Below are 26812 nucleotides of genomic sequence, written 5' to 3' on the forward strand. Positions count from 1 at the left end.
TACTATGCAGTCAAGAAGGGGGGAAAAACAGATGACAGTGCGAGCGCTGCTTGCAGCATTTGTCACATGGAGATGAGTCTATAGAACTTTGAGGTAATGCTAACATTTCAGATAGATTTTTAAGACTGTGTGTTTGTATTAGCATGAATTGCTTATATGTTTTTTCTCTTATTTGGAAGCTGGGATATAAAGAGTTTATTGGTGGTTGCTTCCTTGATACCAGGTGTTTTGCTTAAATTGTGATATGAATAATTAACTTCACTTGTAGTCAAGCCACTTCCATATCCCATTTTGAAGAAGTGTTTCAGGGGCTCTTTGATACTCTGCTTCATTCTTGTAAAGAAAGCAGGCTCATGTATAGATATTTCTCCGTTTTAGACATTAAATTTCTACCTTTCATGCCTAAACATTATGTGCTGTGGGGGAGGTAAAGCACCGACCTACATTGCTGATTATTGTATTTTGTACTGACCGTACAGGTGTTCATAGCTGTATAGCATTTTATGGTGTTGACACTCTGTGTATTGTTCTTCCAGCATTAAGAAAAAGGGGGACCACTTCACTCATAGACATCCTGGTGAAAACTAGCTTTGTCAAGCTGTGGAACTGCGTGCAAGGACATGCTTCAGCCAGACAGCACACCTACAGATTGGCTCAGGCAATTGGTTGTACTGCTGTCTAAATTCCCTCCCATATTCATGCCATGAAGTGACATGACACACGACCTGCCCTAATGGCAGCTCTCTAATGAAACCTCAAGTTGAAGTGCCCAGAAATTGGTAAAACAATTTTCGCAGATGCATCCTGGTAAAACAACTGATATATCCAGTGCAGTATGTTGGGAAGTGAATTCAGAAATACCGAAAGACGAGCGAGTTGTTGTACTGTTGCTACTACCGAACTTGAAAGTTCTTGCGAATTTTCACTCTGTTAAAGTAAATGACCAGCCAAGCTGTGCCACACACAGCCCTTATTTGATACTGAATTTCTATAAAAGGTTCAAAAAGGCTCAAAGTTTTCATGAAAGGTACAGCAAGTCTGTTTTGAATTAGCTTATGCTTCTTCAACGTTTACCATTTGTCCAACATTTGTCTTTTTTTTCTGCCACATCGGTAGTCTTGTACGACTTGCCTCAGGCACTTGTCATTTTGTGCACAATCTTGAATAGCTATTTGATGGGGCGTGTGTTTTTTTGCCATGAGCTCTATTCTCCGACACTTCAGGGTACCCTTGGTGAGTACTCTGGCTTGCCCGATCCTTCTGCCACGTCAGTTTTTGCTTACGAACATTATTTTTAGTGTTGCAGTGGTGGATTGTGGCGCTTGTCAAATACCGGTGTGACATATATGTGCTGGGGGTTTTCAGTTTATGGATGGATGTTTCACTTGGGCATAAACAGCTGTGCTGCACCAATTCAAGTAATGGGAGACTTGTGAGAGAAACTGTGGCAACTGCACTGTAGTTTGTGTTTTTCTTGTGCCAGACTTCTGTTTTTCCTGCCATTTTGATGCAGTAGTGTTAACGAGTCTGTGTAGCGGAAATTCCAGCATCAATCTTGTTGGTTGTGAATAAAAAAATTACAATGGATGCAAAAAAAAAACAAACAGACATGCGCAAAAAGCGCAGTATAGTCACAGTGAAAGCTGGAAGAGAGGCATTTCTAGAGCTCATCCGAAACTCTGATGAGCTTGTCGTAAACTCTGATGAGAAGTATAATAACTGCCTGTACACTTGATTTCCTAGAATAAACATTTGATGTGGCCATGCTTATCAAGCCACAGGAGCACCGTTTCAAGGAGCGGGCCAGCGTGGAGAGCTAATATGAGCACACAAATAATCAGCAGCACAAAAAGCCTAAATGAAAATTCGCATCCTGTATGCTGCTGCATGGTACAGTCATAGATGTTCAACTGTACAGTTGCACCCAAATAGGACTGTTCAAGCTTTTATTGCACACATCAGCTTGTGTTCTAAATAACCCAACTGGATACATTAATTTGGTTACTGAAATAAGCAATACAGTCGAACCCATTTATGATAGATAAAGACTAGTGGGTGTAAGAAACACCAGTGTGCCTACAGTAAATTACAAGTTAATAAAAAAATGCCTAAGTACCCTCCTTATAAGAGACCTCTTATATAAAAGATAAAAATTGCTGCCTGGAGCATGCCTTTTATAAAGGGGTTTAATCGTCAATGAATTACAATGTTAATGGAAAATGCTCGTAATTTGATATCCGCAAGTCTGGTTAATGGCAAATATGAACGTATGTGCTGATGTACTGTATGTTACTTCTGGCTTAAACAGTGATTTCTATGCATCTATTCCATGCATCCTATTCGCAAAAAAACAGCCTCAGAGACCACATGTCCCGATGTCATGCAAAGAAGATGGCTTGAATGTGAGTGGCATGTAGCCTTTTTTTTTTTTTTTTTTGTGGGGAAAAAAAATGAGGGTTGATCTATTACATTTTCATTAGGTAACATAAATTACAAAGTGCCCAAACAGTCTTTGGATCGGATAAATGAGAAATAAAGTTCCTTGCAGAGTATTGCTTCACTGCTATGCACGTCTTTCAAGGGAATAGCACTTCATTCTCATATGTACTGTCAGTATTATGAAAAGGCATAATTTACAGACTTCCTTCAAAGAGGGCTACGTGCAACGCGAGGAATGTGTTCAATGATTAGAGTTGATGGTAGAACTTTGGTTTGAATTTGGTAGAGTTGCCTAGTTTAGTAATTTACTGTAAAGATAGACACAATTTTGTCAAAGTGACAAGGAGTATTGAAATAGAGGGGGAAGAAGAGGCCTTCTTAACGGAATATAATTACCCACATAACTAAGTACCCATTTTGAGTAACTATTTGTAATTTCATTGGTGGAGCTCATTTAAATAAGTTGACTGCTGGCTAGCATACTGTTTTGAAGGACCAGTGAAGAACCCTACAGTTCAATATGCAATGAAGAAATAACTTCACTTTTGTACGATATGAGCATGCTGCTGCTGTGAGTATTTCGCAAATACATATTTATGCGCATTACTTGCACCCTCATGTAATTTGCTGACCCCTAAGATTTTGACAGCTTCACTAAAAAAAAATATATGAGTGCGTATTTTGCACTTCCTAATCCTGCTGAGCCAGCTCGCTGGCATGCCCATGAACAATGATAATGCTATCTAGTCAGACTTCTCAGCCAGCAATATCAACTGACAGCGCATGAGCGTAACTGTCCGGCTAAAGAAGGGGCTGATTATGTTAAATAAATGAGTGCTCTTCATTTTTGCTCCAATTATTTTTTAATGTATAAATCACGTGTGTTACGACTACAGTGAACTTCCCAATAAGTGAACTTTAAGGGATCCATGGAAATAGTTCACTTAACTGAAACTTGACTAAACTGCAGTAGAATAACATCATGGGGCACAACAGAAATCGAGTAAAATATGTGAAATGCAATTTGAAAAGAGTTCTATAATTTTTACTTTTACTGGCACCCTTAATGTGTAAAAAGGGAGCAATCGGTCCACAAAGTGTACATTTTTGTACACTGCCTTTATTTAGCACAGCGTGTTGCTGTGACACGAAATCTCGCAACCTTTTAATATATCTTACAGTCTCTGTTACAGATCAACCTGCCTCAGCCATTACAACTTCTTCGTCGCACTTCGTCAAAAGAAGTTTTTTCGGTGTCGGAAAAACAGTGGAAACAATTTCCAATTCTCATAGCTCTGCTCAGGTACTGAAGCGCATGGGACACGTTTTAGTCTGCCGCAGGCCACCTCGCATCGACAGTGCTGCATGTACGGGCGATGTTGCACCGCCACCGATAAGTTGGGGATTTGATGGCGGGACCCATTGGCTAAGCCTGCAGAGCACAAAACTGCGTTGATTTATCTCAAGAATGAGCCAGGGTCTGCAGATGAAGTTTGTTCAGCTGAAATAGTCATTATTCGAAATTTTTTAAACTGAAAGATTTTCGCATGGAATGCATAGGAAAACTGCCAGGGATTTTCCAAAGGTTCATTGTTCTGAAATATTTCTTCAAGTGATGTTCATTCAAATGAGAGCTCACTGTATATACACATTACTTCAAGAGCATTCGTGAAGCCTCTGCGTCATTTCACACGCCCTTTTCAGAGCTCCAAAATCGCTAAAGAAAAAGTGCGCAATTTATGCAAGTAAATACGGCAACTGTGTGATCAAATAGGGAAGCTAGAGGGTATAGAATAGAACAACATGCTTCAGCTGGTTTTGGTGTTGTACTCGGCCTTGACACCTTTCTCTGCCGCGAAGAAAGGCAGGTGTAGCCCATTGTCGCAACTGTGCCCACTTCTGCGCTGAACACGACATCGGTGATTTCGTCAACAGCATACAGCCAACGACCAAGCACGGCTTCCTCTGTGTGTCAGCCATGCCTGAGCAGTGCGATGAAGAAGCACAGTGCAAAAGGTGGGAGTCATTAAGGAGGCATTGGCAAGGTAAACAAATATGTGACATGTACTAAACCGCATCACCCTCTGAGGTGGCGTCTGTGACAATGAACACTCTGAAATATAGAAGTCTTTCCAAAGTGCCACATGTCTACGCAACTGTAGGTTAGAGAAAATCAACTGTGCATATGTTGACACAATGCTTTCACAGTGCAGTATGTTTACAATGACTTTTAAATATCTTTATAGCATATATCTTTGATTACATTATGAATCTAACCTAGTCATTCATCGCATTAAGTTTGAAATTAACGCGATATCTAGGCTAGCATCGACCAACTAACTTTACTTACTTTTTTTTCTTTGGTTTTGGGACATTAAACCCCACATATCCAATATTTTCTTTTCATTAGGCTAAAATCTGAGAAACAGTCATGTGTTGAATACACTTAAATGCTGCTGTATTCTTTCTCACAATGGCAATGGAAAATTTTGACTTCCATCAATTTAGTTTATTATACAGTTTCCTATCATATCGTGTTAAAAAGTGTGTTGGTTTAGGCATGGCACTTGTGCTTGTGCATTCATAGGTGTATTAACGATTGCCCACAATGATGTCATTTACTGAAGGGTGCATACTTTGAACAAGTTAAAATAATCTGTGTGAAAACTATCTTTTTTTTCAAGTTCAGCAAAATCGAGTCAGAGACTCGTGGAATCCTAGTGAAAGTGTGCAGTATTGTTGCAGTGTGTGTTTGATTGGAAGGAGGGTGTCAAGGAGATGTTGCAGATATTCTACAATGCATGACCATTGGTTTGAGCGATTGCTTGAGAAGCGTTCTATAGCATTTCTGAACGACTGATGTGAACACTATAATGTGTGTTGCAGATATTTTTGGAACTATTATTGATTGCGTGTGTTGATTGGAGCGTATGTTAATGAGCTATCTATTTTGCCTGTAACCTTTCTTTGATTTAGTTTTTAAAGCCATTCAGTTAAATTTCTAGGTGTAACTTGTACACTTGTTGGTGCACTGGTACGCTTGGTACGGAATACTTTCATGACTAAAATGTGTGTACCACCTTGTTAAGTTGGTGTGGGCATTACTCGGTTTAAGACATGGAAATAGTTTTTTTTTATCACTTGGGCATGCCAAGGCGGCTTCGCAAATGTGGCTCCAATGTATAAGCATTATATTAATTCAAAATTATCTGTTATATATTTCAATTTATTGCAGTATTAGCTCATATGTTAGGTTGTGTGACTAAAATGTTATTTGGGGAATAAGTCACCATTAGTGAATACCTCTTCGAGTTCCAATTGTGTGTAACTTCATTCACTGCAAACTCCGAATTCGTGGCTCACTCGTGCATCGACAAGTCACTGCAGTATGTCATTTTCACTGAAACCACACTTCATTAACCACATGTGCACCCACACAGGAGAGCGTTCCTGTTCCTATAACCATTGTGATGCGTAGTTTTTGCAGAAAGCACGCCTCAATACCCACATGCGCTCACACGAAAAAAAGGTCTCTTTTCTTGTGGTCAGTACGATGTGTCATTTTTGCTGAAATCGCACCTCATTACCCACATGTGCACCTTACAGAAAAGTGCAGATAAAACAGAAAGAATTCATTAGTGCCAGCGTAAATATGTATCAAGCATTCATATTGAAAGATGGTGAGAAGATATACTAGCTGGAAGGTTAAACGCTAAATAAGAAAGTGTTGCACTAGTAATGTTGTAGACAAGGGGTCGTCGATCTATAAACCGCGAAGAAGCACTATGTGGCCTCAGATACGATGTCAAGCCCCTCCTCCCCCTGTGCTGCCCTTACCCCTTCATACCTAAACGCAGTTTATAAGTCAGTTGGCTTTTGCAGGAGCAAAGAAAGGTCGCTTCCATTTGGCATTGTACTACATCTTCACACTTAGTGACATCATGTCTTGTGATTGATTTGATAATTTGCTGATTCTACTGATTATATACATTGATTATATGATCGATTGATTATTGATGGTTACTTTACTTATTGATAGCTGCCAGTGTCTAATAATAATAGATGATCATTGCCAATTAGCTGAATTTTTTCTCTTTGTTAGTAAAGATCCTTCCTACACTTGACTTACTCCCATGTGCCCCCCCCCCCCCCCCCTTTTTCTCCTGTTGTGTAAACTTCACGCAAGTTGGCCCTCCGCCTCAAAAGGTTGCCTACCCTTGTTTTAGATGAGTGGTTGGTGACAAGAAATTGTGCAGTATTACTTGTCAATAAAAGGTTATATAGGCATACTGGGAAAGTAGAAGGAAATGTGAAAATTCTGTTCGATTAAAAAAAACTGCACACGTCCCCGAGGCCAGTGCATGCACAAATTAAAACTGTCTGTAAACCTTGATGCTTATGAAAACTTTTTGAGCGTCATGATGCTCTGGTTTTCACAGAGGAAACCGTCAGCATTGTGGGACACACATTACGCGTATTAATGTTCTTGCCTACATCCCATAATAACTTTTCTTTTTCCCACCTCGTGAGACATGCAACTTATGATGTGTTTTAGCACTTTGATAAAAAAAGATGAGGCTCATATTCTGTCGTGAAAGCATACTTATTTGCTTCCAATTTCTACATCGCTGTCACCATTGTGCCCAGCAAGCCCATATTTGCGGCTGTACATATACTGCCAACTTCTGTTTGAGAGTGGGAGATATTTAGAGAGTCTGCAAATGAATATTATGAAAAGAGCCCACATGGCCACAACCCCCTTTTCCTTTGAAAGACTCCGCAAACTTATTAGTTTGATGTGGTCTTAATTAACACACATGGGGCTAGTTGCACATGTGAATGCCCTGTTGACGCACACTTGCCAAAGCATTACGATTGTGGCCTTAAAAGGGCCCTCCGACACTATTCAACCCCCCATGTTTTATTCGTGGGTTGTATAGACTGAAGTATTGACTGATGCAGCAAAAACGGCATGCAATCTGAAGTTATTCGACTTGGAAAATTCAAAATACAATAAAAAAAAATGCTGGCCCTCAACTCGATTTTTGCGTGATCACTTGACCACATTTCACTCGCTCATGATGTTAGAAGGCTGCCCCAATGAAATAAGCTGGAAGCGCCTACATAGGGGAAGCTCGCACCTTTTTTTATATTTTTTTGTTTTCAAAGTCATGTTGACCTTGTTACCACAGTAACAAGCGTGGTGCCTAACGCCTGGCTTGCCAGAACGTGAGCGGGAGCTACAGTGTCGAAGCGAAGTATTTTCTGTTTTGTACAATATTCCAAGTCAATTCCTCCTCTTACTCTGAGAAAGGAACTTGTGGAACGACCAAGAGAGCGAAGTGTTGTTGACCCTTCGCGTGTGTTCGGGAGGCTGCCCAACGAACAACAATGGTGCACTGCATTCCTTCAACAGCGCACATGCGGAAAGAGGCAGCTCGCAAATTCCAAAAAGCAAGAAGAGGAAAGAGAGAGGTCTTTCGTAGATACATCCTACTTGCGCAAGCCAAAAATCTAGCGGCGAAATGGCAGCCAGTGCCTCTGCCGTGTTTTGTAGTCGCAGTGATCTTTTCTTTTTTTCCTTGTGGTCGCGTCTTTTCAGGGTTCGATGAAAAAGCCCAGAGAAGAAAACTGAAACAGATTAGTAACTTCAGTTTTAATCTTACACCATGGTCGCTTCTATCGTGAAATTTATCCAATGATATGGGGCAACTTTCCGGCGTCATTTCCGCACGCAAAGTTCTGGTGAGCGCCACTACGTGGTAATGCAGTCGGCAGCGATGTAGTGACTTTATTGCATGATTAAAATACTAAATCATTTGATATCGGTGCTTATAGCTACGCTATAATTATCTTGAGCTATCAGTCTACGCAAACCACAGATAACAAATAGGTACTTCAATAGTGTTAGAGGACCCCTTTAGGAATGCAGATATTGATTCAACATAATGGCAACATCGCGTGCTACTAGGGTTGGTGTACTGTTGGCAGCAGGGGGGAGGGCGGGGGGCATTTTATTCTAATTCAAGGGAAGCTCGGTGCTGTTTCAGGTGTGTTTGAGTTGCCTTAGAAGACATTGCAAATAAAGCAAGTTTCACTAAAGCAGAATAAAAATGAACAGCGTGAGGAAGCTGAAAAAAAAAAAAGAAAAAAGCGACGGAGCGTGTTTTAATTAAATTCAGAGATCAACTCATGTACATGTTTGGGCACTAGCCTTCATGAAGTCTCTGGTTTAAGGGACAACAATGGAAAGGTTAACACATATTGTCACGTTCCATTTCCCAAGTTTTGTTATCGTCCCAAAACACTACACAATTCTCAGCACAAACCGCGCCTGCAGTTTTCGAGAAGCTTCCGGACTGTAGTAGATCATTTCGATAAGATCAGGCCTACTCTGCGAACTGTACAGATTATTCTGGAACCTACGCCACTGCCAGCGATAACGCAAAAACATTCGATGGCAAGAGTATAAATGCCGACGCGCTTCGCCACTTTTCAGTAGTTGATCGACGGCCGACGCTCCGTTCACGTCTATCTGTGCAAGACTGCTACTGTAATCAAACTTTCCATTTACCGGGCACAGGTTCGCCCAAATAAACAGTTAAATCCCGACATAAAGTCTCCCGTCTTCGGCCAAGTCACGACCCCGTGACAATATGCAGTAGAAATAAGTAGAGACATTCTGAGGATTATTGGTGGAAAACCAGGTATATAAAGACCAAATTAAATAGTAGGAAAAAATGTCATTCTGCCATGAGAGGTGAAGTTTAGTTATGAAATTATGGTCTTTTCTTTACTATGATCAATTTATTTAAAGTTGACAGGAGGTTAAACTGACCTAAAAAAAGCTTTCTTTGTTTTTTTATTTTCAAGCTTGGTGGCACACAGGTTTATCCATACATGTGGATTTTTTTTTTTTTTTGCTAATGTGGGAGACATGTAATCTTCAATCTGTGAAAGCACTTGTGAAGGCAGTGAAAATTTGTGGCAAGTGCCCGTGCTAGGAGAAGGTAGCCAGGGCTGGGCTTACAGTTACTTGGAGAAGTATTCCAGAATTCTGTTATTGAAATGCATCTGCTGCAAGTCTGAAATACAGATGCTAGGATACATTTGTTTTTGATGCAACGGGATATTTCTGAAATACTCTTACTATAAGATGAAAAAAGTATTCTGAAATAAGGATAAAAGGATGCAAATACAAACACTAAAATACTTTGTTCACTTTGGGAATGCTAATGCTCCACAAAGGCATTCATTATGGTCAGGATTATATTGTGATTAATGTTTCACCGCATGAAAATTTGCAGACCAAGCATATCGCTGTAATCTTTGACAGACTATAAATTAATAGGCTGCTGACCCGCGGGTCGCGGAATCGAGTCCCTGCTGCGGCGGCTGCATTTTCTATGGAGGCGAAAATGCTGTAGGCCCGTGTGCTCAGATTTGGGTGCACGTTAAAGAACACCAGGTGGTCAAAATTTCCGGAGCCCTCCTCTACGGTGTCTCTCATAATCATATGGTGGTTATGGGACGTTAAACCCCGCATACCATACCAGACTATAAAATAAGGAATTGCATACATTTATTCTAGACAAGATCTGTGTTGTTGAGATGGTTTTTGTGTTTAATGCACTCACACAGCAGCTTCTTCAACATGTTTTCTTTAAGGTGTTGGTTCGGCCTCAACACAAAAATTGCTAAATGACTTTCCGATCGAAAAACATTGGGTGTGCAGCACCTGCCCTGGTACCACGACTTTTGTTAGTAGAGTGTCACGATACACAGTCTTGGCGATTCTGTCGTGAAAATGTAGGGCCCGCCTTGGCTCGGCTTAGAGGTTATTCGATCCTTCGCAGAAACAGGTCAGCTCATTTTCAACAAGAAAGTAATTAGATAATAGTATCGCGATATAATTGATACATAATAAAAATATTTCACTCCTGAGGTACAAATACGTTTTTCAAAAACATCTCAATAAAAAAATATAGGTACTCAAAAGTATCTGTATCTGTATACTCAGATACAGATACTTCTAAGGCATTGTCGTGCTGCTCTTGTATTGTGATACTGCCCAGCCCTTGTGTAGGCACAGCGTGTATGTTTCTTCTGGCCTTAACAGTGATATCTTTGCCATTGCAGATTGGTTCATTCCTTCCATGGAGCACCCAAAAATCTGCGAGCTTCAGAAATGGCCTGAAATGAATTGCATCAGAGTCTTAGAAACTATTCATCCATTTCCGGTGTTATGTCTGCGTGACCTCTTATGAACTCAGAATTGTGACAGTGATGTGACAATGTTTACTAGCGGCAGCCTTTGGCTGGGTTATATTGAATTGTGTGAAGTTGGATGTTCTCATTTTACTCTTTTGGTCTATTGCATATCTTTATACTAAAAAATTAATTGGGAATCGTGATAATAAAGAGGTCCCGTGATTACAGTTAACTTACTTAGGCCTCATAGTTTGAGACCAATATTGTTGTATCTTCTCAACAGTGCATATGTTTGTCGAAGTGTCACTAAGAGAAACAACCTTTTAGTTGGTTATAAATACACTGTAGCTGCATTTTTCGTTTGTTATGCCGGAGGTTAACAATGATCTTGAATTATGATAATTTGAGATTTCTGCAATAAACATAGGTAATTATGTTTTTCTGCAGAAATCTTGCTCACCTTATTTGCTTTTTATCTTCTAAAGTTTTGTGTTTTCGTGGTTTGATTTCACCCTTGTGCAATATTGAAATCATCATGACGCATACATATACACGTTTGTCTGTGAAAATGAAGCTCTAAAGATACAGTGAGGACCCAAAAGGGGGTGCACTTGCCGCTATCGCAACTTGTGGCAACGAAACAAGGTTGACATGCCGACATCCTTGTCATTAATTTCTCCTACTTCACAGGCTTCAATAATCTTCCTTGTCAATCAAACTTTTGGCCCTGTTTACAATACTAGTTTTATCAGACATTGGAATACTACTGCCCCATTTCTGACCGTGAATAGCAGGGTGACCCGCTACGCTATTCTGTGCCATTTTTTTTTTTTTTCGAAGCAGTTCTATACAGTAATGTTGCTCTTCGCTATAAAACCTACTTAGCACACGCAAGAGCTAGATTTAATTCCCACTTGAACCGATTTTTTTTATTTGTTCGCATATATCTCAAACTTTCACTCCCAGGCGACGCGGATTTTTTCGCTCCGAATTGACGACACTTTCAATGATGTCCACACTGACGTTGACACTAGTATTTCTGTGGAACAAGCTCTTTTAACGCTTTTGTGTTAAAAGTTACCAGTAGTATTGACGTGCTGGAGTTGAAGAGATTTTTCTGCATAAATTTTCATGTCGGCGCACGTATCATTGATTGTGAGTGAAAAATCACAATGGAATCCAGGCAGAGGGGATCTACCACAGAGTCATGCCAGTGCTTGACGCTTGGGTATACAGTGCGAGGAGTCATTCTGGATTGTGTGGCAGTAGTTTTGAATAGCAACATGCATCATGCCACGTGGACACTGCAACGATCGAGTGGTATAAAGGCACACTCGTCATATATAACTTGAACAAAATCAATCTTCATCATCACCAACAGTGTCGACAAAGCATGTAACTGGCATAGGATGCGGCATGGTTGCACTGCTCATTCAAGTAAAGCATGGCTTAAAAATAAGAGGCGATATGTATGGGACCAGATAACGCCACCGCTTTATACTCGTGGAGTTCAAGCGTTGTCACAAGATTTGCTTTTGTGTCATCGTGACCTTACTCGAGCGAAACATGAACAAAAAGTGGGTAAGCCTTCCTAGTACATATTGAGAAAGAATATATCTTCTTAGTCTCAGAAGTGTGGCCGCATTTTCAATCACCAAAAAATGTTGTGTTGTAGATGTAATTGCAAAGATTTTTTTCTCTTTACACTTACCATCCTGTATTGTAATAACATCGTACTCTCACATTTTACCTTTTTAGGTCTCATTTGTTGAAATATGAAATGATGCATTTTTCGCCCTGCATTATACGTATACTTCTATGTAAGGAAACAGTGCAATTCAGTTTTATGGTTTATGCTTTTCATTGTCACCCACATGAAAAAAATTTTCGACGTGTGTGTACAGTATCTTAATAGCTTCCAAACAAAAATTTTATGGACTGGAAACAGATGTTCTCGTGTATTCATTCTAGAATTTATGTGCAGATTTAGAAACTTCAGAGAGATATATATGATCTCATTGCACTGTTACAATTTCAGTAACATCTCTTGTTAGGCCATGGGTATCGTGGCCTAACCAGAGCCACAAGGACAGCCTCTTTCCAGATTGCTTGGGGCTGTAAACAGAAAGTTAAATAGCAGAATGCAGTTATATCGACGACTGGTATATCATTTATGACACCTGGTAAGCATTTTCTTCCTGTGCTTCCTATGACATTGCAGATTCCTCGTCGTTGGAGGCATCCCCGAAGCAGTCCCCTTCGTGGGTGTCAGTACAAGTGAAACGGCATTCCTGCCCGCAGTGCAGTTATGTGACAAAGAAAAGGGGTTCCATGAACAGACACCTTCGCATACACACGGGCGAACACCCCTTCCAGTGCCACTTGTGTGCAGCTGCATTCACTGAGAACAACAAGCTCGTGGTTCATTTGCGCACCCACACGGGAGAACGCCCCTATTCCTGTGCTCATTGCAACACATCCTTTTCAGCCAGAGACGCCCTCAAGAAACACATGCGCACCCACACGGGAGAACGCCCTTATTCCTGTGACCAGTGCAGTGCATCATTCTTGCAAAGGACACATCTTGTTACGCACATGCGCACCCACACGGGAGAGCGTCCCTATTCCTGTCACCAGTGCAGTGCATCATTTTTCCAGAAGCCGCATCTTGTTAAGCACATGCGTACCCACATGGGAGAGCGTCCCTTTTCTTGTGTCCACTGCAGTGCATCATTTTTACAGAAGCCGCATCTTGTTAACCACATGCGTACCCACACGGGAGGGCGTCCCTTTTCTTGTGTCCACTGCAGTGCCTCTTTTAGCCATAAAACCACGCTCGCTCACCACATGTTCACCCACTCCGATGGGCGTTCGTTTTCTTGCAACGAGTGCCATGCGTCCTATTCGCGGAAAGACAGCCTCAAAGACCACATGTCCCATTGTCATGCGAAGAAGATGGCTTGAATGTGAGTGGAATGAAGCCTTTTTTTGTGGGGCGAAAAATGAAAGTTAATGGAACACGACTTCATTGGGTAACATAAATTACAAAGTGCGCAAACAGGATTCAGATGCACGAGATATCAAGTATTTTGCAGAATATTGCTTTTCCATGTTTCTTATGTCTACTGCAGTGCATCTTTTTCAAGGACACAGCACTTGTTTCTCACTTGTCTTGTCATATGTATGAGAAGTCATAAAGATGAGGTACCTACAGGCTTCCATCAAACTGTGCTAGGTTCTATGGGAGGGGTGAGTTTGCAGATTAGAAGCCGTTGTGAAGCTGTGGTTTGAGGTTGGAAAAGCTTTTTAGTGTTGCAGTTCAGAATGGAGATTGGCACAATTTGGTGGAAGTCCCATGGTGTCATAAAATAGAGTGGGAAGAAGAGGCCCCCTTCTTCAGATATGATTACCTAAATAACTGAATGCTAATATCGGATAACGCCTTTTTGTATTTCATTAGTGCTCATTTAAATAGGTGGCTACTGGCAAGAATGGTGTCTGAAAGGGCCAGTGAAGAGACCTATGGTTTAAAAGTTATGATGAAGGGACAAGTGCATACTTTTATCACGCGAGCATGCGAGTATTTTGCAAAAAGTGTTTCATAGAATAGTGAATTTATAAGGTGTAGAACAATGTGCTTTAGCTGGTCTGGAGTCTTCAACCTGGCCACCCTTCTCTGCTGTGAAGAGGGGTTATCATAGCCTATTGTGGGGTCTGTACCCACTTCAGCATCGTAACACGACATCACTGATTACATTATCGGTGTGCATTTAATCACCAGGCACGGCTTCCTTCACATGTCACTCGTGTTGGAATTACACTGTAAAAAAGTGTGGTGTAAATGATGCAAGACACTGTGATGGCCTGGCAAGGTACACAAATGCACGACATGTGCGACTAATGCACCGCCAAAACCACATCACCCATTGAGAGGGGGGTATGTTGTTGTGAATGCCCTGAAAGTAGGAATTAATTTTAATTTTGAACGTGTTTATGCAAGTCTGATAAGTTGACACTGTGTTTGGTGGTGACTCAATGCTGTTGCACTGCCGTATCTTTAGAATGATTTTTAAATATGTAAACAGCTGATATCTTGTACTTCATTGTAGCTGATATCTTGCACTTCATTGTGAAGCTAACCCAGTCAGCCATTGCATTTCAGTTATGTTTCACCTCAAGGGGATATTAAAGCTAGCATTGATTAACTATCTCCACTTCTTTTCATAAGGGTAATATCTTCGAGAAACAGTCACGCCTTAAATGCACTTACTGCACTTAATCTGGGTCTTGCTGCGTTCACTCAGAACGTGAATTTTTCAAAGCACAGGTAAACAACCCACACAAGAGAGCATCCCTTTTTCGGTTTCTACTGCCACCCATCCTGTCTGAAGAGCCTTGAAGATCACATGAACACTTTTTTTTTCTGTGTGTGCTTTTTGGCAAAACAGCTCTTTGTCATGGGTTCATCCCCCATGTTAATAAAGAACTCTGAAGGTCAGGGGCATGCAAGTTTTTGTCTGTGGGGTTCAATTTATTTTAGTTGTATATAGACTTTAGCTTCTTTATTTCTTGAGAACGTTTATCAATTCATCCTCTTTTGAGTTTCTTCGACGCTGTTGCTTGCAGTGGCATCTGTCATTCTTTAAGAAAATTTATTTGGTGCTCTTCGTTACTTTCCACGCATGCAAGGAAATCGAACATTTGGCTTGCAATAAATGTAGAACACATAGTGTTATGTAGCATTGCTCAGCACATTAAGGGTAAATCAAGTTAATCTTTCTCTATGAGATAACTAATGACCACTTGTTGGTCTACTGTATGTAACCAGGCTCTCTTTTACAATGCGTTGTGTGAGTTTATCATCCATATTTTAGTCTAGAAAACGAAATTTGCATGTGTGAATTTGTTGGAATAGAGGTATAAAGAAAGTAGTGTAAATAGGGACATACAAGAACGCAATAAAATGTTGACAGATCTAAGTTTCCTGTGTTTTGTTGGCACCTCTTTCGATTTACAGAATTTAATTGATGTTTTCAGAGTTATGAAGTGCATAAAGACTTGAACACAAAGAAATGTATTCATGTAAATGTAAGCCCCGCCGCGGTAGTCTAGTGGCTAAGGTACTCGGCTGCTGACCCGCAGGGCGCGGGTTCGATTCCCGGCTGCGGCGGCTGCATTTCCGATGGAGGCGGAAATGTTGTAGGCCCGTGTACTCAGATTTGGGTGCACGTTAAAGAACCCCAGGTGGTCTAAATTTCCGGAGCCCTCCACTACGGCGTCTCTCATAATCAAATGGTGGTTTTGGGACATTAAACCCCACAAATCAATCAATCAAATCATGTAAATGTAAGTATGTGTACAGCATTTGTATCGAGAACAGATAATGAAACTTATGAGCAAGAAAGTTGTACAAACAAAACAGTGCGATGCTAGTAATGTTCAAGAAAGACGTCTGGTGACAGAGATCAGGCAGTGTACTGGTAATAAACATATTATATGGCAACACCTGGCTCCTAAAATTGTAAAGAAATGTAAATATTTCGTTGGTTGAATTCTGTGTGTCTCCTTGAGGTGAATGTATGCACAAAAGAACACCGATGGCAACCTATGAAAACGTTCCGAGGCCATTGATGCTCTATATTTATCGAATGAAACTGTCAGCATTTTTTTGTCACGCGCTAAGCTTATTCATGCATCTGCCTACTTGGTGGAAATTAATGTTTTTTTTTTTCTGCCTCCTGAGATGTGCAGTCTGTCATATGTTTTAAGCATCAGGTTTCAGTGCCAGACAAGGGCTCATGTTCTGCCATCGAAACATATTTATTTTTATACTTTGAAAAGCTACACCGCTGCCACCACTTTTTTATGGCCTACCCCCATTTGTGGTTATGTGTATGCTGCTGATTATTTTGAAAGAGTCTGAAAGCATCTCTCTACTAGGACTAAGTATCTTTTTCATGGTTTCGGTTGCTTGAGCCTGCGATTGTTGATGCAGCGTTGCCAAGGCATTGTGATTTGTTACGTGGCATGGCATCTTATATAAAAATATACCAAGGCTCATGGTTAGTAGTATGCAGACAAGGGTCCAAAAGTCGAGCGACTGGGGCAAGACCCTCAGTTAACAATAACAACTAAATTTCAACTAGATTCTAATTGACCCAAAAGACATAACATATTGAATTACACTGCACACACGCGGGTGCAATGTCATGGACAAAGTATATTTCCAAAGAAAGTTCGCTATCACCTGTCTGTACTGGCCACACTCACATAGTTTTTGCTTACTCAGCTGGTCCATTTCTTTTTTCGACAAAGCAGTGAATGGAGTGCCGAGACATGAGTCACCCGCCCTGCGAATCTCGAGAGCCTCTACAATCCCCCTTTCTCTTTATTGCCCTCCAAGGTGCATCACAGAGGTAGTGTTATACGCTCAGATACAACTTCAGAGCTTTTTGCAGTGCTTATGCCACAAACCTCCCCCAGTGCAAAGTGGAATAATTTACAACACTTTGACTGTATGTTGGCTACAACATGTCTGTTGGGTGTATCGCAGTTTATTTTTAGCAGTATTTCCTCCGTGCACATCTTGAGCTTAAAAATGAATTGCAAGTTCCAGTAAGAAGCCTACAATAGCATTGAAGAAATCACCAAAACTTTTACGCTGTGCTAGATTAGGTATATTGCATGAAAAACAAGGACTACAATGAGACAGAGATAAGTTGATTAGTTTGTTATTGGTGAACCACTTTCTACTTTGTGCCCACATAAATTCAGAAAAAGTCCCTTAAAGTACAGCTGTCGTGGGAATAGAGCACATTGCAGGCATAACATAGAATATACTATTGCCTGTCAAGTGTATATATGAATATTCAACGTGTTTATGTAATGTGTACATCTTAACATGCATTTGTGCTTATAATGTTGCTCATTTGGCAGATTCAGTTGCAAAGAAGAGCTTCTTTATGGACGAAGTATGGGCACTTAGTTCACTTTACCAATCTAGTTATGACGGAAGGTGCCATACATATGCCGTAGGTCAACTGGTAGAGCATAAGACACTTACCTCAAAAGTTGCCAGTTCGGATCACATCGACAGACTCGGCAGTTTTTTCGCAGATTTTCGTTCATGTCAATTTATGTCTTAATTACCCCTATGCCTGCCTACTTTGCCAACTCGTGTCCCCCCCATGAAAATGTGTGTGTGTGTGCGAGTGTGTGTGCACATGTGTGTGCACAACCCACAGACCTCAGCAAGCTCCCCCACACGAACCATGGACGACAAGGACAAATACAGACCTTTCGAGGACGCGAAGACACTCGCGCAAACCATGATGGCACCGCCAGGAACACTACCTGCCCGAGCTATGCGTAACCCCAAGCACAAACAAGGTGCAAGCTCTTTGGTGGCATTCCGTTCACCCAGCTGGACAGCCTGCCATCTTGGACTCTACAGGTGTTCAGTGAGAACATGGTGATAGCATGGAAGACTGCTGCCGAAGACTCCGTACGACATCTGACTCAGGTCGCGCGTAGTTCACCCATGTCTACCAATGCCCCCGATGCTGCCATACTACAAGACAGCAATCCACCAACCCCCAACAGCACAACTTCTGAAGAGAATGCCCTTTATTGCTGCCCAAACCTTCGCCAGAAGAGATGGACATGTCCTCGTCACAGAAGCGTCCTCGCCCCGAGGGCAGCAGGGATCACGAAGCAGACACACGGTGCAAGCTGGTCTCAGCCCCCTCCACTCATGTAGAGAGTGACACTAGCGCTGATAGCTTGGATTCATGGCTCTCGATTGGATCCCAATACACCGAAAACTCTACCGACAGTTCTGCAAGCAGCACTACGACCGGAGTGGCCTCAGTGATCTAAGTGCTGTGACCCTTGCTGTGACCAGAGGCCCTCCAGGCATACCCGCTGTTGATGGTACTGAGGAAAATGCAGCAGAAGGAATACTGTGTTCCCTCACCTCACAGCAGCTTTCCTGAAGGACGCGACAGATGCCCGTACCACAGGGAACCCTCGGAGGAACAGGAATCGGCGCTAGGCAAGAACTGTTTTTGCATCGCAGCATACAACGATTCCCCCACTCCCATTTGGAAACCAGTATACGCAGGCCACAGGCTCGACCACAACCATGGGGACGCCCCCAGCCCTCCACCTTTTCCAGAAACTTGATCTTCCCTATGAGCGAGACAGGTGACGATGAGGGCTCCAGACGGTCCGGTCAAAGGCTGCCCTACGCTGTACCAGGAGCCTGATCGCAGCTGCTCTGCCTGTGGCCCCTACAGTGGTGGGGACGGTGCTCTGCCGTTCCGCCTCTGCTGGAGGCTCGTTCCGGAACTGCCCAAGACAGACCCTAGCCCAGGCACTCTCATCGCACCCTAGAGTCGCTGCCATAAAGGTGAATCGACACAGAAATGTGGTAGCAGACTTCCCAGGATTGCCTCAAACAGCTCTTAACCCTCACAGAGCTCAAGGGAACCCCAGTGACAGCAAGACAGCCTGCAGTCCGCCGAACAAGTATGGGATTCCTCCGTAGGGTGGACAGCAACGCTGCTGGCGAGAACCTGCTGTCCGAACTCCAGTCGGAAGTACGGGTCCTATCGGCAACCAGAGAAGGCCGTACCATCACGCTGCGCTTCGAGGGGCCAGTTCCCCCAGACCACTTGACGCTCTTCAGAGTATGTTTCCCTGTCCGACCAGCCAGACCACGATCTCTCCAGTGCAGGCAATGTGGTCAGTATGGCCATGTGAAAGATACCTGCAACTGGCCAGACAGCTGCATCAGTTGTTGCCGGTCTCATCTAGGAGAATCAGACTGCCAGCGTTTCCATTGTGTGAACTGCGGTGGCCCTCATCGTGCTGACACATCGCTGGCAGGAGCAGAGACGAGTGGCTACCATTGTGGCTTCTTCGACGACAACCTTTTCCAGACGAGCAATTGCAGCGGTTGTGAGGGAGGAGACGAGGGAGGTTCGGTCCTATACAAGGGTAGTGAAGTGCCATGCTGCACCAGCCAGATCAACCCCAGCACCATGCAACCTCTGCCGGCCACTCCCTGTGGCGGCTACCAACACTCCAGCTGTGCCTGCAGCTTTGTCTGCTCCTGCTGTCCAGCCTCCTCTACATGTCTCCACGCCTGCTGCCGCTGCCCCTAAGACCCAGCCTGCTGAGGTGAGGCCCCCGCCCCGATGCCTCTAGTGGAGTAACTCCTGGGCGCCCTTCTGCTCTACTTGCAGGTAGTTGTTACTTTGCTTCTACCAGAGCACTCACTTCGTGCCATATGGCATGGCTGGTCCTCCACCAAGCTATGTCAGCCCTGACGTCCAAGTGTCCTCCAGTAATACGTCCACGGGCTGTGGTCACAGAGAGATGACTTCGCACCACACCTGCTTCACAACGACTACGACATCTTCACACTCCAGGAGGTCTACGCCTAGGCAGGGCAATTCCGACTACCAGGCTACGCCAGCTACAGCAGCCGGACCAGCTGCACTCTGACCAACTGCCATGTTGCCCCCTGCCTAGTCGACAACCACATGCAAGAACTTGCCTGCTGTGCCGTCTATATGAAGCGGGACCTGCTGCAAGCTGAGTTATCCCTGGCTGACCTGGTCGGAGAGCCCTTCGAGTGCTGTGCTGTCTACGTTCACCTCGACGGGGCGACACCATGGTTGCCAGTATGTACGTCATACCCAAGGAGTCCTGGGTGGGACCCTAGCCCCAGTTGTCTGCAGCAACTTGGACATCGACTGTGGAAGGACTTTCTGCTGTGCGGTGACGTCAACGTCCCCCATACAGCCTGGGGTGGCCGCAAGACCGACTTACGAGTCCGAGAGGTGCGCAACATCCTGCTGCAACTTGGCCTGGTGATCCTGTTTGAATGCTGGGGCCATCATCTGCCTTTGTCGCGGAGCCAATGCCACCAGCACAGTCGTCGACTTCAGCCTGGCCACGGAGGGTTGCTGGTACACCTGATCGTCGTTTTCGGACACCTGGGGTTCGGACCACCTGCCCGTACTACTGACCCCATTCCGAGGCAAGGCCCCCCAGAGACCAAGAGTACCGTGTGGTAGACTGGCGGGTATACCATCAGCTGTTCAGGCAGGACACAAGTGACAATACCTCATGCAACTAGTGGGTGACGGTGCCCGGGCTGCAACCATCATTGTCAAGGCACAGCGGGGGCAGCCTGTTCCAGACATCCAACACCTAGCCTTGAGTGCAGCGCGGAGGCGGGCAGAATGCCAGGCTATGAAGAAGGCTCAACCGTAGCTCTGAGCAGTGTTCTGGAAGGTCGACGCGTCTACAGATGCCATGCTCGACAACGCAGGAACCAGGGTTGGATGGGCATCTGCATCTCCATTGACCAATCGCAGGACGGGACCACGGCCTGGTGCCTGCTGATGGTGCCACGGCTCTTCAAACAAGTGATGTCCCTGGCCATCCACCTTTCCATCCATGCTGTCGCATGGCAGAACAGCTCGCCGACCAGTTTGCTGTGATGGACATTGCCCAGCTGCCTGCTGCACCACTTCCTGCTGTCCTGTAGTGCCCCACCGCTTGCGACTATCCCGGGTGGACAGCCGCGCAAGTACAAGAACTGTGTTGCGAAGCCATCAGGATTCATGAACTCGAGGCAGCCCTTGAAGGATCAATGCGACGAAGTGCTCAACGGAGCTGATGGCATTACTTTCCATATGCTCCGTAACCTGGACGGAGTTGGCCGCCAGCACCTGCTGGAGTACTACAACAACGTCTGGAGCAGATGGGTCCTACTGGAGTCCTGGCGGACTGCTGTCATCGCCCAGATTGTGAAGCCCCAGAAAAAAGCCATGGCCCTCTCTTTGTACAGGCCAGTCTCTCACCTCTGCACCCTGCAAGGTGATGAAGAAAGTTGCTTTAGAGCGACTCGAGTGGATCGCTGACCAGCTCGAATTCTTCCCATAACAACTTACAGGCTTTGGACGCCACCGGTGCACAGCTGACTCCACCTCCGACGTCTTCGCCACTCTCAAGGATGCCAAGAGCTGCAGTGACCCTGCCCTGCTGCTCCTGCTAGACGTGGAGAGCGCCTTTGACGGTCTCTCACACGAGGTCGTCGAGACGGCCCTGGACCCACTTGGCGTCGACGAGTGCCTCCGCAGCTTCATCACCGCCTTCCTTTTCTGGCAGGACCTTCCGGGTTCGAGTCAGAAAAGAGACTAGCCAACCCAGGGATATCACTGCAGGCGTACCTCAGGGTTCTGTGCTGTGCCCCTTCTTGTTCAACCTGGTGATGGCAGGACTCGCAGCTTCTCTTCCGACTGGCACCAGGTTTCTGGCCAGCTGCTCTGTCTACGACAATGGCGTGGCACTCTCGGCCCGTGGACTGAGGGGTTCATTCCAGCCATCAGGAGATTACTGCAGGCGGCCCTGGACGCGATGATCGCCTACCTGAGGGGCATCGGACTCAAGGTCTTCGCGACCAAGACCAAAGCCCTGCTGATTCATTTGCTGGTGGCAGCATGACACTACGTGAAGCAGCTGCTCCACCAAGCTGGCTCTACGGCTCAACCAGGCCTCTGCGTCCTCAGTATTGCTGTACTTCTTCCTACTAATGGCTAAACACCTGCCAGGAGACTTGACCTGGAGGGACATCACAGGAGAGCAGTGAAGGCCATCCTGGGGCTCCCCAAGTACTCCCCCATGGCAGCGAACCTGGTTGATGCCAGAGAGGGGCCCCTGTCCCTGCACATCATCCAGCGTGCGCTGGGGCATGTTGACCGCCTTCACCGTGCCACCGACGGCAGTGCCCTCCTGGAGCGACATCCAACCAGCCGAGATCATAAATGGGCGGTCTCTGTGCACTCTACTACCAGAGTGGTCCGCGATCTGCCAGTCCCGGTGGCTCCTCCACCGCCTCATCACGGGCCGCTTGAAGTCCACTTGTCCTTTGACGAGGCAACTTTGCCCCGAACGCCTGCTGCAGCACTGTAACAGGCCGTCGTCTCCAAGCTCCAGGAGCAACTGGCAAGCCAGCTCCAGGTCTTCACCGACGAATCCGTCATGCCACGCGGTACAGTGGCGGCTGCCTGCGTCATCCCATCCTGAGTCGTCAGGAGGTAGTGCTGACTACCCTTCCCGACGAGCACGATGGCTGCGGAGCGGGGGACTACACCTGGCGGCGGACCTACTGGTCGAGGACACCCCTGCAGAGCCGGTTGCAGTTCTGTGCGACAGCAAGGCAGCTTTCCAGAGACTGGCTAACCACCGTCGTGCAGGGCTCATGGGGAGTCTTCTGGCATCCAAGTACCGGGCCCTTGCGGAAACCGGGATGTCTGTCTCCTTCCACTGGCTGCCCTCACGTGGGCATAGCTGGCAACGAGAATGCGGACACGCTGGCCAAGGCAGCACACCAGCCGGGCACCCCCATCACCGAGGCTGTGGGCCAGGGGTTACACGCAAGCTCGCATCAAGGAGCTCCTCGCCTCGTTCCACCCGAACGAAAGGGTGGCCAGCGGGCGAGGACCCGGGCATTTTCCTGAAGCAAGCCTTACCAGGAGGGAACGAGCTGACCTGCTGCGGCTGCAGACCAGATGCGTGTAGACTGTGGCCCGCTGCTACCTCAAGAGATGCTGTGCCTCCCCAGCCTGCAGCGGCTGTGGCAACTCCGAGACCTTCGAGCACCTCCTCTGTACCTGCCCTGCCTTGGCACAGGAACACTCGAGGGTCACTCCGGCCTACCAGAGACATGGCCTTCCTGCCACTACCCTTGAGCAGCTGCTCTTCCCATATCGTCCCCGTCTACTAGCACTCCGCAGCCTCTTGAAGTTCCCGGACGAGACAGGAATCGCAACCTACCGCTGAGAAAGGGACGCTTGCCACCCTATCCTTGCTTCCAGACTGCTGTTCGGGCTGAAGACGTCTGCGCCGTTGCTTATCTAACTTTTTTTTCTTCTATCCAGTTTTCTCCCATTCCCCTTCCCCGCAGGTACTGTGCCATGCTTCCAACCGGGCTGCAGAAATTAGGCGCCTTCTTCCTCTTCTAATCACCATGTCAGCATCATCTTCTGACGCGTGCCACCTCTCTCCATCTGTCGGCAAGAAGAAGCCACGGGTAGGCGCGTTGTTGTCTAGCCTGGCTGTGGTCTCGCGGCGCCGCTGCTTGCCGCAAGATCACGCCAATGGGCGGGATGGCACCGGGACATGCTTCCCGCTAGTGTGCACGTACCTTTCTCGGCTGTCGCTGACGTTGCGGGTTAGCAAAGCCGATCGCATTCACGAATGACGATGTCGGGCCTGAAACACCGACGAGGCGCAAGCCTGGCAAGCCAAATGCAAGCGTCGGCAGTGGAAGACCAATGACACCGACGAGGTGCGAGTCAAGAACGCCGAACGTGTTCGAGAATAGAGGTTGTGCGCAAACAACGCCAACAATGCGCTAGCCGAAGAAGCCAAGCGCAAGCGTCTTCAACACGTCCCTCCTCCCGTGTGTTTGCCTTTGAAACAAACGTTTACTCCAGTAAACGTATACAGAGTTTTGCTTCAAACCGTTCTTCCTCCGTTTCAACCGGGTCAACGCCGTGCGCACCACTGCTGATTCACATCACATCAGGGTTCCCTTTGGGGAGATGGTCCATAGTTTTTTTTTTTTTTGAAGGGGACACGCTGAAACATGAGCGTCGGCGGGATTTCGTCTTAGTGGACGCAAGCCCTTGGTTGCATCGAGGGGTAGGGCAATAAAGTAGCTTGAGTGTGAAGTAGCATGCGTGTGAAGTCCGCGATAAATCGGCGATAATATGCGCAGAGGCTGAGAGAGCGTCTGATAGCCTTTTTATCGGTCGGCATAGGGAACTGTTCTACGGCTGCGATTTTTTCAGGATCGGGACGAACACCAGCATGGCTGACGACATGACCAAGAAATTGCAGCTCTTCGTAGCAAAAGTGGCACTTCTCAGGCTTCAACGTCGTCTTTCTTGGTTACCTGATTTAGCTTCCGGTAATCCACACAGAAGCGCAGGCTGCCGTCCTTTTTCTTAACGAGAACTACAGGTGACGCCCAGGGGCTCTGTGAAGGCTGAATGACGTCATCTTCAAGCATTCTGTCTACCTGCTGTTGTATCCCTTCACGTTCTTTTGGAGCCACGCGATAAGGCTTCTGGTGAATAGGTCTCGCCGTTTCCTCGGTAATTATTCAATGCCTGGTTAGAGGCGTTCGGTCAACTTTTGATGTTGTCGAAAAGCAGTCTTGAAATTTGGCCAGTAGCTCAAGGAGTCTGCGTCGGTCGTCTTTCGGTAATGTAATGCTAACGTCCAGAACAGGCGCTGAATCAAGATTTAGCGACTCGTCGACTACCGCCAAGCAGCCTTCGGCATCTACGACATCATCGAAGTAAGCGACAGCCGTGCCTTTAGGAAGGTGCCGGCGCTCAGCACTAAAATTGGTCAGCAGCAAGTCCGTGCGTCCAGCAGCAACTCTGACGATACCTCGTGCGACAGAAATACCGTGGGTGAAGAGCAGCGAGCTTATTCGGTCTGCAACTCCTTCAGCGTCAAACTGAGCAGCGGCGGCCACAGAAACAAGCATGCATGACCTCGGAGGGAGAACCACATCGTCATCAGTAAGACGCAGTTGGTTTGGTCGCGCCTCTGGAGAATTGGGCAAGCCTGAACTTTGCAAAACGTAATCAAGCTCTCTGGTATGTTGATGACGGCACCATATTCCCGTAAAAAGTCCATGCCTAGAATTACGTCTCTGCAGCATGCGGCAATAACGACGAACGACGCATTGAAAGGAGAACCTCCGATGTCAATTCTTGCGGTACATCTTCCCGAGGGCATTAATAACTGGCCTCCTGCTGTTCTTATATGAGGGCACATCCACGGCGTCTTCACTTTTCTGAGGCTGTCGGCGAGGTCCTGACTGATAATGGAGAAGTCGGCACCAGTGTCGACTAAAGCTGTTACTTTCTGGCCGTCAAGAAGGACACTAAGGTCAGCAGTCACAATTTCATCGTTTTCACGGCTTATCGGCTGTATGACGCCGTGCTGTGGGGGCTTCTTGTCGTCATCTTTATGGCCTGCAAACTTGCCCCCGGAGGTCGCCGCTCTCAGTTTTCCCGGCGCGGGCTAGGTGACCTTCTTGTATTAAGGTCCGCGAAGGTGCGGCGGTGCGACAAAGGCGAACGCGCGGGGTACGGAGAGCGGGATCGACGTCTCGGACCAGGAGGGTGAGCAGGCATTGCCTTCTCTGCAGTGGTAGACCCGTCCTCAAAGTGAAAACGGGTTCCATAGAAAAAGGTGTCGTCACGGCGCGGAGTGTATTTGTCGTTGGCACGTCGACCATCAAACCAAGGTCGATGAGGACGGGAATCACCTCGATGCCAGCAATGACGGGCAATATGTCCTGCACCTCCGCAGTGAAAGCATAGTGGACGTCTGTCCACTGTGCGCCATGCATCTGTTTTCTGGGTCGGTGGACATGTCGATGCCCATGGGGTGGCTGTGGACGGCTGGTTGTATGGCTGTAGCGTGGGTGGTTGATGCAGTGTCTGCTCTTGCGGCGGATACGAAGGGGCCATCGGCACCTGGTGGTACAGCGTCGGCATAGCGGGTGGTGGACGTCGTAGAGCGGCAGCGTAGCTCATAGGACGCTGCTGAGCATCAGGACTAGCCGTAGACAACGCTTGGTGGATTTCGTCGCGTACGACTTCAGCGATCGACGCGATGGGATTTTCAGCAACCAGATTCCGCAACTTCTGCAGTTCCTCGGGAACTATCTCCCTAATCAAGTCTCGCAAGCAGCTCTGACTCTCAGACGTCATGGCGATAGCATTGATTGGGACATTGCAGGACATGCGGTCATATTGCCTGCAGCGTTGATGAAGGGCTCGCTCGACAGTCGTAGCCTCCTTAATGAAGTCAACCACGGTACTTGGAGGGTTGCGCAGTAGCCCGGCAAAAAGCTGTTCCTTGACACCGCGCATGAGGTAACTCAACTTTTTATCTTCGGTCATGTGCAGGTTAGCTCGTTGAAAAAGACGAGTCATGTCCTCGGCAAACATTGCAACGATTTCGTTGGGTTTTTGAACCCGTAGCTCCAATAACTGCTGCGCACGGTCCCTTCTATCGATATTGGCGAAGGTATCGACAAACTTCTGTCGAAAGTCGG

General features: G+C 46.0%; 1 protein-coding gene across 13 annotated transcripts in view; it reads left to right on the forward strand.

The window, feature by feature from the left end:
- Positions 1-26812, forward strand: part of LOC119185255 (uncharacterized) — a 49768-nt gene that overhangs the window by 16940 nt on the left and 6016 nt on the right. For 2 of the 13 annotated variants that reach the window (XM_075874398.1, XM_075874399.1), the window contains 4 exons: positions 537-612; positions 2355-2402; positions 3621-3742; positions 10579-11100. In XM_075874398.1, coding sequence (XP_075730513.1) covers positions 2376-2402; positions 3621-3742; positions 10579-10636 — 207 coding nt within the window. In that variant the 5' untranslated portion in view covers positions 537-612; positions 2355-2375 and the 3' untranslated portion in view covers positions 10637-11100. Of the gene's footprint in view, positions 1-536; positions 2403-3620; positions 11101-12871; positions 13617-26812 lie in introns of those variants that run through there. The other 11 variants (XR_012886313.1, XR_012886314.1, XM_075874395.1 and 8 more) reach the window with 11 other exon arrangements.

This window comes from Rhipicephalus microplus, chromosome 9, assembly GCF_043290135.1.
Source record: "Rhipicephalus microplus isolate Deutch F79 chromosome 9, USDA_Rmic, whole genome shotgun sequence".
NCBI classification, from domain to species: domain Eukaryota; kingdom Metazoa; phylum Arthropoda; class Arachnida; order Ixodida; family Ixodidae; genus Rhipicephalus; species Rhipicephalus microplus.